Below are 15,485 nucleotides of genomic sequence, written 5' to 3'. Positions count from 1 at the left end.
AACTGGCACAAACCAAAAAGTCTTGCAGGACCGAGTGGGTGAAATGCCTTCTGTCTAGACACCAGTTCCCGTGAACTAAAGGAGTAATGCCCATTTAGCAGCCTGACAAATGTCCAGAAAAAACACTCAGTGAGCCCACACAATGTTAGCAGTGTTGGCTCTGGTAGAATGAGCCCACAAATTATCAGCGGGCTCCTTTCAGGCTAGGGTGTTGCAGATCTTACTAGAGTATGATCAAGAGCGAAGTGGCCCTTTTCTGCACAGTCTTCCCTTGCTTTGCTCCATTAAGTTGGATAAAGAGTTGATTGTCCACGGGGGGGGGGGGGGGTCTCGGTCAGTCAATGTAGTAGCTGAGAGCCCTTTTTAGATCCAGTCTCTTCTCCTACTCATCGAGAGGTGAAGCAGAGCAAAGAACGTCAGAAAAGTAATGTTCTGATCTACATGAAACCATGTCACTAGCTTTGGAAGGAAGGAGGCTTGAGTCCACAGATCTCTGTTTGTCTAGGTAGAAAGTGATGAGGGCGGTGTTAACAGACAAGGCCTATAACTCACTCACTCATTGTACTGATGTCATGGCGACAAGAAAAATTGTCTTGAGGGTGGGCAGCCAGAGAAAACAATTATTTAGGGGTTCAAAGGGCACGCGCATAACTAATGTGAGGACCACTTTTAAATCCCATTGGGGCACAACAGAGAAGGGGAAACATACATTGTAATCTGTTGATGAAACACATCAAAACTGATGATTTTAATAATGAGGGCTGCTATGGCAACTGTTAAAATGCCAAAGGAGCAGACAGGTATGGTGCCCAAATGACATCCTTGCTGACCTAGGGATTACACAAATGATGAAACTTCAGACAGTTTGGCATAGAGTGGGTCGATCTGTTTAGAAGCACCCCAGGCTACAAACTTATCCCTACGGCCTCTGATCTACACATCTCCTAGAGAGCCCCCAACCCAGAAGTCTGTGAGCTCTAGGTGGTGTAAGGCGGTAGGCTTTCTGCTGACACAATCGTGGGCCTGCAGCCACCACTGGAGAACAGTCACTGTCTCCTCGGAAATCTGGACAAGATCGGAAAGATATCCCTGGTGTTGTGCCAACTGGGACTTCAGATCCTACTGCAGAGCCCAAGCTTGACCAATTCGATGCAGGAGGCCATTAGTCCCACCAGCTTCAGAGTCATCCTCATGGAGGCACACGGGAGGTTGAAACATTAGGATCATAACCTGAATGCCCTGGACTCGCCGTTCTGGAGCACTGGTGCAAAACTTCACTGTGTCCAGAATGGCGTCAATGAAGGGGAGTATCTGTAAAGAGTCAAGTGTGACTTCAGCATGTTGACAGTGCACCCCAACAAAGTTAGGAGGATCGCTGTCATCTGGAGGTGGGTCATAATATCTGGGGAAGGCCAGCCTTGAACAGCAAGTTTTCGAGCTAAGGGAAGACTGGGATCTTTGACTTCCAAAGATGTGATGCAAACAGCACCATCACTTTGGTGAACATCTGAGGGGTGCTGTTGAGGCTAAAATGGAGCACAGTAAAATGAAAATTCTCCTGGCCCACCGTGGACCGCAGGTATCGCCTGTCTGCATGCAGGACAGGGATATGGAAATAAGTGTCTTGCAGGTCCAATGCCACCATCCTGTCACAGGGGTCGAGGGCAAGCAAGACCTGGGCCAAGGTGAACATTGTGAATTTTCCCTTTTGCAGGAAGAAGTAGCAAAGTCAGAGATCCAAGATGGGATAAAGGCCTTCATCTTTATTCAGTACCAAGCAATAGTAGGAATAGCAAACAAGAGCCACTTCTGGCATTGGCACCCTCTCTATGGATCCTTTGGCAAAAAGTGCCTGCACTTTCTACTGTATTAGGGACAAGTGGTCCTCTCTGTCAGCAATTCTGGAGATGGTGGAAAGTGCAGCAGGTTATCGAGGAATAGTAGAGTGTAACTCCGGGACACAAATTGAAGGACCCACTTGTTTGAAGTGATCGCCTACCACCCTGTGAGAAAATGTTGGATCCTGCCTCAGAGCAGGTGGCTGGGTGCTGGCCAGGGCACCCTCGAGAGGTTTCGGGGTTGCAGCAGTTGGAGGAGTGGGAGATTGGACCGCATGCAGCACTTGTTGTCCACATGCAAGGTGGGAGCTGTGGCCATGAAAAGACAGGCAAAGATTGCTGCACTGGCTTGATTTGCTGGGGATTCTGAAAACCCACTACTGTGGCCAATGAGGAGGCGAAATAGATGGTGCAGCTATCACAGAGATGCAGAAAGGCTCAGGGGAGGCCCCATGACCTTGCTGTCTTTAAAGTGTTCCAGAGCTGACTCCGCTTTGTCCTCAAAAAGACACAAATCATCATATGGCATGTGCAAGAGACTTGCCTGAATATCAACTGAAAAACCAGTGGACCATATCCAGGCATGCCTGTGAAGGGCTACACTGGTGCCTATATCTCTGCCAACAAATTGGTAATATCCAGAGCCCAACTGATATAGAATACGGTCGTATGGCCGCTTTCCTTCATGGCAGGGTCCAGAAGCAAAGTCAGTCCAGTGTCTGGAGACGTCTGCAGACTGATAGTGTTCTGGAGGTCCTCGTCCCAAGTATCTTCCTGATAAGGCTGGGCACACTCATCTTCAGCATCATAGTAATGGTCTTAGTTCATACCAAACGACAGCCGCAGAAATGTAGGTTGCTCCGGGACAAGGTCAGAATATGTTCCGAAGTGGAATGGCTTTGGGAGTGCGATATAGAGGGACGGAGATGACCTCCCGGGAGATCGAGAGTGGCAGGATGGGGCCAAGTCCCACTTGGAATTCTTGTGGTATTTCTTGGACTTACCTGGAATTTAGGGCTAGACGACGACTTGTCAAGGTACCGGTCTCGGGAGCGGGAGGGACCTGACTCGGGGCCGGACCGGTTACAAAGTGGGTTATGCCATGAACAACTTTGCTCGCAGAAGACCTTGGAGTGTATCAAGGCGCAATCACTGCAGATTTTGGAGGGAAAATTGTCCCTTACAGACTGCAGAAATGTTGAAAACGTTAAAAAAAAAAAAAATACAGCCTGAAGAGAGAGAAGAGTTAGCCATGTCTGGCACAAAAAGAAAGGAACTTGTGTCAGCGTCCATGGGCAGCACCTATATAGGCCAGCACACGTCATGACTAGCACGGAACGGCATTGATGCCGCGCCGCGGGTGCGCAGAGGTACTGACTGCTAAAGATTTTTCAGATTCAGTTTAACACCTGATGGAATATTCAAACGGTGAGCAATCTGTGGTTAGAAGTCTCTAGCAGAACGTGATTTTAATGACACAAAGTGTTATCAACATAAATATTCTGACTGCTGTAAAAACAATTTGAGGTCTTAGATGTCTTACCAAGCCCCAAAATCTCCTCGGCTGTCTGTGGTGTAGTCATGCATGCAATGAATGAATGTGTTATAAAGCTGGGGGACGTTGTCTTTGCAGAGAGCATCCGATGGCGAGCCATCGACTTGAACACCGACAGTCTTGCAAACCCTGAAACAAAGACGCGTGGGGTAAAGGTTATGAAATCACTCGCATTGCAAAATACTGGCTACTTAATAATGCTTGAAAAAGCAATTGGGAAATGGAAAAGAGAGTAAAGTATAACTATCAACATAAGGCAATAAGTTAACAAAGGCACTGTATAAATTAGGCATATGGAAAAACTTGCAGCAAAGCTTCAACAGAATCATAACAAGCGGGAGTGGATAATTTACCAAAGACGGGTGTGGATTATTTTCTTATTAAAGGTGCTTAAATTATTACAATAAAGTGGCAACCTCCAGCACATAGGCATCTTGCCTGTCAGTTTAATGGCTCCCATTCCCCTTCTGCCCCAGGCAGGCGCCCTGTGTGGCCTTTTTGTCACCATCCAGTGAGTAGGTCATGCAAGTCATCGCCACTGCCAATCCAGCCACCTCTTGCAACTCTTCGCTAACAGAGTATCCATGACAAAAAAAGCTGAACACCCCAGCACAGGCCATGCCTCCTCACAGGTCTCTCATAGTTTCCCACCCCTCTTCTCTATGATGGCAACTAAACCCTAGGCCAAAAGGTAGGCCATAACTTGAATAGTGTGTTTGGGGGCAGGGGGGCTCACTTAAGATCAATTCATGGGGCATCTTGAAAGCTTCAGGACCACATTCCCATGTCAGACCTATGCTACAGTACACACCAGTAGAATTATAGAACATTAAAAACAACTACACAATGCAAATAAACTATTAATTACCCCCAGACTGGCTTTAGTTGAAGCTGTAGGCTCCAAGGCATTTCCAACATGGAAACAAGCATCCTAGGAGTGGGGTGGTATAGTGAGCAAAAAAAGGTGGATTAAACCCAGATCTCTTGGGTGAGTGGTTGAAAAGTTTCAGTCTTTTGTCCATCATCTTGTTGTGTTTACTATGTTTGCCCTAATTGGTCATGGGTAGGCCCAGACATGGGTCCCTTGCTCACCGTGCCACTGAATTCAAGCTAGACTGACTGATGAGGGGTGAAACCCCAAAACCGATCCCAAGATGCTTGTTCCCAGTCCAGGCAGCTCGGGCTGGACTGTTCCCACGAGGAACAGGGTCAAGACTGATTTGCATATGGCTGGGTCCAAACTGGGGTGGGTTAGTGAACAAAAGAACGATGGATAAAAAACAAAAGATCTCGATTTGGTGAGTGGTTGAAAAGTTTCAGCACTCAGTCCATCATCTTGTTGTGTTTGCTATGATGTATGTCATGTCTGGCCTAAGGGGGCAACCCATGGCATACAGGTGTGGGAAGGAAGGGCTGGCAGTGATGACAAAATGCTGTACCTGCCACATTGGAGGTCATTTTGACATATGGAAGAACCCATAGCATATTTTGAAAAAAATGTGGTTAACTCCTGCGAAGCATCAAGATTTACTAGCTTGGCACACCATGAAAATGTAATGAGTACACTTCGGGCTCTAGGACTTTTTAGAACATTTCTCTGAAAATTGTACTTTAAAATGCATTGGATTGTCAGATGGTTACATGAAATCGTGCAAACTATTCAACAGTCAATACCATGGGTAAAGGCATGCCACTGAAAGAGGCTGATCCTTCAGTTTCCATTCTCATTTAAGTGTAATATGTGACGGGTATTCCAGTGATGCGGATATGTAATCCATAATCTTGCATTGGCAATACTCAAGACCGAATCAGACTAGATTGGAGCCCCTGTCCTAATGGTGATATGAAGAAAAAAGGTCTGGCGTATCCTAACTGAACTTTCAGTATAAGCCTAGCTTCAACCATAACCAGCATGGTCACAAAATAAACTGAATAGCAATGATCGTATTAACATTGTGATTTTTGCTCAATACAATGTAAATGTTGTGCAGGAGTGCACTGGATGGGACATACTTGGCAATGGCTTTCAGTCCATCCCGTCGAGCTTCAGCAAAGCTGAGGTCCCTGGAAGAAATGCTAGTAACTTTTATAAGACCGTCCAAGACCTGGAAGGAGAAAAAAACACTTAGTGGTTCTGTTTGAAAGCGAAAGTAAGCGCATATTTATTTTTAAGATCGTGCTTAATATTACAGTTAACTTCTTGCCGCAATATCAGTTCTTATCCAGAAAAATTGCAGAAGAAAAACGCTTTTCCTGTAACTTATGTTGGCTGACATGACATTGTACCCCATGGACAATCTGTGTCAAAGAGAAAGGGTATATATTTTTGCTATAATATTGTGGCTATAACGTCAACTACCAGATAATCGTGAAAGATAGTATATGTAGGGTAAGGAGGTTTACTATACCTACATTCTCATACATGCATCGTCAAGGTACGTAGATGTGGAGTAAATAATAGTGAAGCTGAAGTTACCTCTATTCGCTAACAAAAAGCACAGTTAAAGTGCCCCTCAAAACTACTGAAATGTAATAGCTACGGTTAGGTAAACTAAGCATCACTCGTGCACGCCACATGCATTGCTTATGACCTTATACATGGCACCACTTAGACATGTTAAAATACATCATTGGTGGCATCTTAAATTACATTCTTGTTGACATGACTAATGACATCAAACTGTTTACTGTACAAAAAAAAAACATGGAAAAAAGGGGGCCTAGGGCTGTGTGCACAAGGGGTTGATTGGCTGTGGAGGAATGGGCAACCCCGCTGAACACTCTGTACAAGGTCTATCAGATAATAAATACATAATAGAAGGTAAAGAAGGTGCATTCCACGATCTTTTAGAAGCGACAGTAAAATCTCTCATCGCAAACGACTGACTGCAGGTCTTAATAAAATAGGACAGACAAGAGCTTACCTGCTGAAGTTTGCCTTTGAGCATAAAATTTGGAAAGGATCCCAGGGCCAGTGAAAAGCCACAACGAACCATTTCTTCAGTGCTCTGAAGCTCAGAAATGTACTGGTTCACTAACTCATCTATAAAGTAAACACAAAAAAACAGAACCAGCTAGATCAGACGACAATTTTTATGCAGCTCAGGTTTCAGCGTGTTCAACAAAAGAGATGGAGAAGAGAGGAGAGGAAACAAAAGTTGACTTCATCAAAAAATAAGATACCTTCAGCTAGAATGGTTCTGACAAATACCTTTTTCCCTTTCATATTATTCATCAGTCCTATTTGAAATACTGTCATTTGCAAGGTTAAGAATCTAGAAAAAAAAAAGTCAAAAATATAAAGCCAGCACTGAAACGTCAAACGACGGATCACAGAAAAAAAATTCTTTTCAGACTTAAAAATGGGCCCACAGCATGATGTCACCAGGGCATGAGTGTTGAAGGACAAAATGAGGCCATATAAATATCACATTTTGGTATGTGCCTTGAGGAACAAATCCATACCACCCATGAGCAAGAGTAGTCTGTTAGTTAACAAGAGGCAACGAGCAGTCAAATGGTAGAAACAAACACGTTACTTCCCTTCAGTAACTACCTTTCTGGTGGATACACAATCTAACCTCCTATTCCTCACTGAATATAGGCGTAAGAATGAATTTGGAAACTTTAAAGCAGTACTATTGTGCACCGGTAGATGGCGCTGTGCCACTCAGCATGCATGTCGTTCTACTCTGGAAGTGACCCAGAGCCAATTGGCTGATTGACTTAACCAGTGTGCGGATCTCTAGAGTGGGACCTTTTTAGATAGGAGAATCCAGATCACAGAATGGGAAGGTAGGAGAATTGGTGAAGAATCTGCACTTAGAGTATCCACCAGAAATGTCATTACCTAAGGTAAGTAACTTGTTCTTGAGATGGATACTTCTATGCACAGGTTTTTTATCTTGTGAATAGATACTATATCAGTACCTCCGAAGGTGGTGGGTCTGCACTGGCTAATACTAAACAGTTCTTTAGGACTGAGTGGGCAAATGTCCCTCTCGACGTAACTGGCTGTTGAGGTAGTAGTGCTTCATGAATGTTTTTACTGACACCCATGTCGCTGCTTGACAAATATTCAGGAAAACAATGCCATGGTAGCAGCTTTGGCCCAGATACAATGAGCCCATCAGCCATCTGCAGGATGCTTTTTAGCCAGTGCATAGCAGATCTTTATACAGAGAACAATCCATTCAGAGATAGTCCATTTTTGCATTGCCTTACTCATCTTTGCTCCGGAAAACCCTACAAAGTGCTTATCGTCCACCCAATATTTTTTGGTGCAATGAGTATAACAACCTAGTGCTCTCCTAGGGCTTCAAATGGTGGATTTTCTCTTCCTCCTTATAGGGATGAGGTGGAAGAAAGCATGCCTTAAGTGGGATGGGCAGCTCAACATGCAATGGGGTGACCACTTTTGGTAGAAAGGAATCTTGGCTCCTCAACAACAACTTATCCAGAAAGAATGTGGTGTAAGGTGGGTTGACAGAAAGAGCCTGTAGCTTACTCAAACACCTTGATGAAGTTATGATGATGAGAAAGGCAGTCTTCAACACCAGAGTCTTAATAGAAAATTGTGTAGCAGTTCAAAAGAAGTGCACATCAAAAATGTGAGGAGTAGGAATGTCGATACTCAACTGTTTAATAAAAATAATTATTTAAAAAACAAACAAAAAAAAATGTGAGGACTAAGTTCAAGTCCAACTGTGGCATCACAAAGAGTTTTGGAAGAAATTAATGTTAGATACCTTTAAAAATCTCATCACACCAAGTGATTTAAATATAAAGGGCTGATCCGACAACTGTAAAAAGCTGAGAGAGTTAATAAGTAGGCTTTAACAGTCCCCAAAGCAAGCTATTCTAGGGCCAGGGACAGAAAAATCAAGAAAAGATTTCACAACTTTGCTTGCAGGGGTAAATTTGTTGGGTGCTGCACAAATCCAAACATTTGTCCCAACAACTGGTATACATTGATTTTGTAAAAGGGTGTCTTTTGCCAAGATGACATCAACGGATTCAGGAGAAAGGGTGGAAGAGGTCAACTGCCACCATTCAATCTTCAAGCATGGAGATGCAAATTGCGCAAGCCTAGGTGCAGTATCCTGCACTGCTGCTGCCATAGGAAATCCACCATAAGTAGCAGCTTGATCAAAGGACAGAAGCTCATGCCAAGGAGTTCCGGATACCACACTCTCCAGGCCTAATCTGGTGCCCCTAGGATGACTTGGGACCAGTTGTTCCTGATCTTATTCAGAACTCAGGGCAGAAAAGGCAGCAGCGAGAAGGCATATTGGAGTCCCAAGCTCTTCTCTAGATGGAATGCGTCTCCAAGAGAGAATTCACTTGGAAACTCCAAATTCCAAAAGTGGTTATACTGGATGTACTCGGTGTGGGGAAAAGATCCAGCCAAGGTTCTCCTCAGTGACAGAAGGCACCCTATGTCACCTCCAGGTACAACTGCCATTTGTGATCCGCTACGTGTCAGCGGCTGAGTTTGTCCATCCTGTCATTTAGACATCTGGGCTGGTGGTTTACCACCGAAGCAATTTCCAGGCAGTGCAGTCATTTCCAGGGGCACTGGGTCCAAGACCCTACCCCATCTACTTGTTGGAGTACAACATGGCAGTGGTGTTTTCTATTAGCCCCTGCACCAGTCTTTCTCTAATGCTAGGAAGGATGGCCTTCAGCGTCAAGCGAGTCGCCCACAAATCCAACAAATTGATACGAAATTGACTCCACGTCGGAGGCCCGGAGCCCTCTGATTTCCACCTTTCCCAGATGGCCTCCCAACCCAGTAGTGATGCATTCATGACCTCCACCAAATGGGTGGGGTAGGGAGAGGAGTCTGCCACTGACCCAACAGCAGTCTAGTAGCCACCAGTGCAGGTCTTTTGCAGTCTCCTCCAAAATCTGGGTACAATCCAACAGATTCCCCTGATGCTGTGCTCCTTAGGATTTGAGGGGCCCACTGCAGAGTCTGCATGTGTCACCAGCTGTCTTTGACTAGCAGGATGCAGGAGACAAACAACCCCATTATCTTCAGAGTCATCCACACTATGATCCAGGACCGAGGTTGAAACATTGGAATCATAGTCTAAATGTCCTAGACTCTCCGCTTTGGGGAAAAACACGAAACCAGAATAGCTCTAATGAACACGAGACTCTGCGAAGGAGTCAGGGCGACTTCAATTTGTTGATAGTTAACTTCAACGATGTTATGAGGTCCGCCGTCGTCCAGAGGTGGTTGTCCACAGCCCAGGGCAAGTCTGCCTTCAGCAGCATGTCATTGAGGTAGTGGAAGACTGGTACCCATAATGTCCAAAGATGTACTGCGACCACCGCAATCTCTATATAAAAAAAAGACAAAAAAAAAAGAGCACTGCGAACTGAGAATGCTCCTTGCCCACTGTGAGCTGCAGGAAGTGGCTGTTGGCCTGTAGGACAGGGATATGAAAATAAGTGCCCTGCAAGTCCAACACCACACTCCAGTCTACGGGTCTACAACATATGGAACTTGGGCTACTGTGAGCATCCTGAATTTGTCCTTCCAAAGAAAGGTGCTGAGAGGACAAAGGGCTAAAATAGGATGAAAGCCTCCATCCTATGGCATAGGTAAGTAGCAGGAGAAAAACCCAGTTCCTACTTCCGAGACTGGAACCCTCTTGATGGCCCATTTGGCCAAAAGGGCCAGCACTTCCTGTTGCAAGATGGACTCTAAGTCCTCCATCAGCTACCGTGAAGATGTTGGAAAGTGTGGCAGGGTAGAAAGAAAGGGTATAGCCCTAATGTCCAAACTGGAGAACCCACTGAATTAAGTGGTGGCCCGCCAAAGAGGAGAAAGCGGTCAAACGACATGTCCATCAATGGCACTTGAACGCCCCTTGAGAAGCCCGTAGACCTCATCCAGGCATGGCACCGTAGAACCACACTGGTGCCCATCGCTTGACCTAAGCAGTCGTCATATCCACGCCAAAATGAATGATGAACTTTGCTGCATAGCGACCATCCTGAATAGCCTGAGGGAAGGATGCCTGAAGGTCATCTGGAAAAAAAGAAGTAAAGAACAAGTTACTTACCTTCGGTAACAATATATCTTGGTAAATTCGATTATAACGAAAGGAAACGTTTTATTATCCCTATTATGCGAAAAATGAATTTTAAACAGTGTCGTGTAGCACTTTATTATCTTCAGCTACTACCTGATCCTTTTATCTGTTTCTCTTTAGCATCCTTTTTTTTTATTGGCACTAAAAAAGAGATCAATAACCATTTGAAATTATATTCCTACAAAATGAAATGATTTTACTATTGTGGAAATGAACATGAATTTATATCTGTATTTTTAAAAGTAATGACCTTTTTTATGTGTGTTGTAATGTTGTGAATTGTTTTTATATGTAGTATACTTCTTATGCCTACATTGTGTTGGCGAAATAAAGTTTTCTGACTGACAAGTAAAGAACAAGTTACTTACCTTGGGTAACAAAATATCTTTAAGAAACATAGGTTAGTTATTACCTTAGAATTACCCCCAGGTGTCAGACTGGATCCGAAAGGTTTTGCCAGCAGTACCTCTGCTCTTCGAAAGGTGGCATCGGTCGGCTACGCGTACGTCGTTGGCGTCGTGGTCGTCAGGATGGCGTTGCGGTAGCTACTTAGACGCCGCTCTGGCGCACGGACGTCAGTTCTGTACACAACTTTCCGCGCCAGAAATGCAGAGCCATGCAAGACACTGACCAATGGGTAACAAACGTAGGGTCCTGAAAGGATATCCTTAATCCTAGAAATTAGTTCGCAGAACGGGGAGGATTGGTGGGGCAGTAAGGAATCTATAACTAACCTATGTTTCTTACAGATATATATCGTTACAGAAGGTAAGTAACTTGTTCATCTGAAAGAAACATGATGGGTATAGATTCCTTACCGTAGAATAGATACCCCATCAATACCAACCCAGGAGGTGGGTCTGCTAACCAAGATCACACCAGAAAGCCCTGGAGAACAGAACGGCCAAAGAAGCCATCTCTCCGGACTTGACTGTCAAGGCAGTAGTGTTTCGTAAATGTGTGCAACGAAGCCCATGTAGCTGCCTGACAGACGTCATTCAGAGGAACGCCTCGTCCCCAAGCAGTAGTTGCTGCCGTCACCCTGGTGGAATGGGCACGCAGTCCCACTGGAGGCTCCTTCTTCACCAGAGAATCGCAGGCTTTGATACACAAAACGACCCATCGGGCGATAATCCGCTTGTGTACGGCCCAACCTTTATTGGCGACAACGTAGCGAACAAAGAGCTGGTCATTCACCCAGAACTGTTTGGTGCGATCCAGATAAAAGGAAAGCGCACGTTTTGGGTCCAGACGGTGGAGCCTCTTTTCCTCTTTCGAAGGATGTGGAGGCGGAAAGAAGGTGGGCAAAGTGATGGTCTGCCAGATGTGAAATGCAGTGACGACCTGGGCAGGAAGGATGGACGAGTCCTGAGAACTACCTTGTCCGGATGGACAGGCAGGAAAGGAACCTTGGATGAAAGAGCCTGGAGCTCACTTACTCTTCTGGCAAATGTGATGGCAACCAGGCATGCACATTTAAGCATCAGAAGTCTCAAAGGACAGTTGTGAAGCGGCTCAAAGGGAGCGCACATTAAATAGGTCAAGACTAGATTCAAGTCCCACTGAGGCATAACGAAGGGAATAGGAGGAAAGAGTTGAGTTATGCCTTTCAAGAAACGATTAACACCGGGGACTGAAAAAGAGAAGGCTGATCTGGAAGCCGAAGGAAGGCAGAGATGGCTGAGAGATAGCCCTTGATAGTGCCCAGAGCAGAGCCCTGCTGGGCCATAGAAAGGAGGAACAAGAGAACATCAGAAAGAAGGGCAGAGAGGGGATCCACAGCCTTCGCTGCGCACCATGCCACAAATGTGTTCCACCGTCTTAGTAGAGGGACGCCTGGCTGCCAAGATTACATCACAAACTTCGGGAAGCAGGTCAAAATACGTCAACTGCCGCCACTCAATCTACATGCAAGGAGGTGGAGGCTGGACAGGTTCGGGTGGAGAACCGTCCCCTGTTGCTGCGACAGAAGATCCTCCCGAAGAGGCAGATGGGTCAGAGGATCAATGGCTATGTTGAGCAGCTCGAGATACCAAACTTTTCGTGCCCAATCCGGAGCCACGAGGATGACTTGGGCCCAGTCGCGCCTGATCTTCTTCAGCAGTCTAAGCAGAAGTGGTATAGGCGGAAAGGCGTACAACAGACCGCAACTCCACTCGCGACAAAAAGCGTTGCCTAGCGAGTGCCGCCTTGGAAATTCTAATGTGCAGAATTGCTGACATTGCGCGTTCTCTTCGGTGGCGAATAGATCTAACCAAGGCTCTCCCCACTGTCGAAAGAGACCTTGCACCATTTCCGAGTGAAAATGCCATTCGTGATCTATCATGCACCTGAATTCGTCGGCCCTGGCGTTCAGTGAACCTGCCAGGTGTTGAACCACCAGGGATATGACCTGATGTTCCAGCCATGTCCAGAGGAGGAGGGTCTCCTGACATAGGGTCCACAACCCTACCCGCCCTGTTTGTTGCAGTACCACATGGCGGTGGTGTTGTCCGTGAACACCTGCACTACTCCTCCCCAGACAGAGCCTATAGAGACTATGCCCTGAGCCCGGAGCTCCAGAAGGTTGATATGAAGCCCGGACTCCGCCGGAGACCAGAGGCCTCTGTTCTCCGCCTCTCTCATGTGTTCGCTGTTCGGGAGGATAGACCCAAAATCGCGTTGTGTCCAGAACCGCTCTGATGAACAGGAGCTTCTGAGAGGGAATCAGATGTGACTTCCGCACATTCATGGAAAACCCCAGCAATGCAGATCCGCCGTAGTCTGGAGGTGGGAAGACTACTGCCTGGGGCGAGCCCGCCTTCAACAGCCAGTCGTCGAGATAGGGGAAGACTGAAACCCCCGATCTGCGCAGATGAGCCTGGACCTCCACCTTCACTGTCGTGAACACCCGAGGGGCGCTGGAAAGGCCAAAGGGGAGCACGGTAAACTGAAAGTGCTCGTGGCCCACCGTAAACCGCCGGCAGGACGGGGATGTGAAAATAAGCGTCCTGCAAGTCCAACGCAATCATCCAGTCTTCTGGGTCGAAGGCAGACAAGACCTGAGCGATCGTCAAAATCTAGAACTTCTCCTCCCAGAGGAAGGGGTTAACGTTCCTGAGATCCAAGAAAGGACGCAGGCCCTTGTTCTTCTTGGGTACCAGAAAGTAGTAGGAGTAACAACCACGACCTACTTCTGGGACAGGAACGCGCTCGATGGCTCCCTTGGCCCAGAGAGCCGTAACTTCCTGTTGGAGAAGGCCCAGGTGATCCTCCAACATGCAGTGGTATTGAGGTGGCATGGCTGGAGGGGTAGCCTCAAAGGGGAGGGAGTAGCCCCTTTGGACTATCTGCAAAACTCACCTGTCTGATGTGATGGTGTGCCAGTGGGGGAGGTGTTGGCGGATCATGCCACCCAATGGTGTTTGATGGGCCTGAAAAGTTGGACTAGGAAGGTTTGGAGGCTGCAGCAGAGGGAGGGTTGGTGGACTGGCCCGCCGAACCATGGCGGTGGTTCCCACGTCCCTGGCCGTGCAAAGGTTGGGAAACTTGCTGCGGCCGGTGGCTCTGGGTGGGGCGTAGTGGGGCACCCCTTCCGTAGCCACGGGGAAAAAAGCAGACTGCGCAGGGCGGCTGGAGAGGCCCAAGGACATGGCTGTGGCCCGCGAGTCCTTGAAAAGCTCTAGAGGTGTGTCCGCTTTGTTGCCAAAAAGGTGACGGCCATCAAAAGGCAGATGAGCCTGGACCTCCACCTTCACTGTCGTGAACACCCGAGGGGCGCTGGAAAGGCCAAAGGGGAGCACGGTAAACTGAAAGTGCTCGTGGCCCACCGTAAACCGCCGGCAGGACGGGGATGTGAAAATAAGCGTTCTGCAAGTCCAACGCTATCATCCAGTCTTCTGGGTCGAAGGCAGACAAGACCTGAGCGATCGTCAAAATCTAGAACTTCTCCTTCCAGAGGAAGGGGTTAACGTTCCTGAGATCCAAGAAAGGACGCAGGCCCTTGTCCTTCTTGGGTACCAGAAAGTAGTAGGAGTAACAACCACGACCTACTTCTGGGACAGGAACGCGCTCGATGGCTCCCTTGGCCAAGAGAGCCGTAACTTCCTGTTGGAGAAGGCCCAGGTGATCCTCCAACATGCAGTAGTATTGAGGTGGCATGGCTGGAGGGGTAGCCTCAAAGGTGAGGGAGTAGACCCTTTGGACTATCTGCAAAACTCACCTGTCTGATGTGATGGTGCGCCAGTGGGGTAGGTGTTGGCGGATCATGCCACCCAATGGTGTTTGATGGGCCTGAAAAGTTGGACTAGGAAGGTTTGGAGGCTGCAGCAGAGGGAGGGTTGGTGGACTGGCCCGCCGAACCTTGGCGGTGGTTCCCACGTCCCTGGCCGTGCAAAGGTTGGGAAACTTGCTGCGGCCGGTGGCTCTGGGTGGGGCGTAGTGGGGCACCCCTTCCGTAGCCACGGGGAAAAAAGCAGACTGCGCAGGGAGGCTGGAGAGGCCCAAGGACATGGCCGTGGCCCGCGAGTCCTTGAAACGCTCATGAGGTGTGTCCGCTTTGTTGCCAAAAAGGTGACGGCCATCAAAAGGCATGTCCATGAGGGTATTCCGGACACCCCCGCAAAGCCAGTTGATCTCATCCAGGCACAGCGACGAAAGGCTACTGACATGCAACTTTCCTGCCCAGAGAGTCAGCGGTATCCAGCCCACAACGGATGGTAAACTTTGCCACATCCCTCCCGGCGGCAACATCCTGGGAGAGCACTGTCCGGGCCACCTCCGGACACTGAGGCAGCACCTGTGCCACCGTATCCCACACAGAGTAGGAATAACAGCCCAACAGACATGAGGTGTTTACCGAACGCAGTCCCCAGCTGGCGGAAGAGAAAAACTTCTTTCCAAGATGATCCAGCTTCTTGGATTCCATCTCCGGTGGAGAGGTAGGGAAGGTGCTCTTGGAAGTGGAGGCTTGGACCACCAAGCTCTCTGGGGTGGGGTGTTTGGAGA

At 47.5% G+C, this 15,485-nt stretch overlaps 1 protein-coding gene across 1 annotated transcript in view; it reads right to left on the bottom strand.

The window, feature by feature from the left end:
* Positions 1-15,485, bottom strand: part of TBCD (tubulin folding cofactor D) — a 2,329,415-nt gene that overhangs the window by 634,167 nt on the left and 1,679,763 nt on the right. The window contains exons 28-30 of the mRNA XM_085616794.1: positions 6,318-6,436; positions 5,407-5,498; positions 3,382-3,522 (exon numbers count right to left, since the gene is read on the bottom strand). Of these exons, the coding sequence (XP_085472920.1) occupies positions 3,382-3,522; positions 5,407-5,498; positions 6,318-6,436 (352 nt within the window). The remainder of the gene's footprint in view (positions 1-3,381; positions 3,523-5,406; positions 5,499-6,317; positions 6,437-15,485) is intronic.

This window comes from Triturus cristatus, chromosome 7 (genome assembly GCF_964204655.1).
Source record: "Triturus cristatus chromosome 7, aTriCri1.1, whole genome shotgun sequence".
In the NCBI taxonomy this organism is placed as follows: Eukaryota; Metazoa; Chordata; class Amphibia; order Caudata; family Salamandridae; genus Triturus; species Triturus cristatus.
The sequence above is the reverse complement of the archived record's forward strand: the minus strand, read 5'-3'. Positions and strand labels throughout refer to the sequence as shown.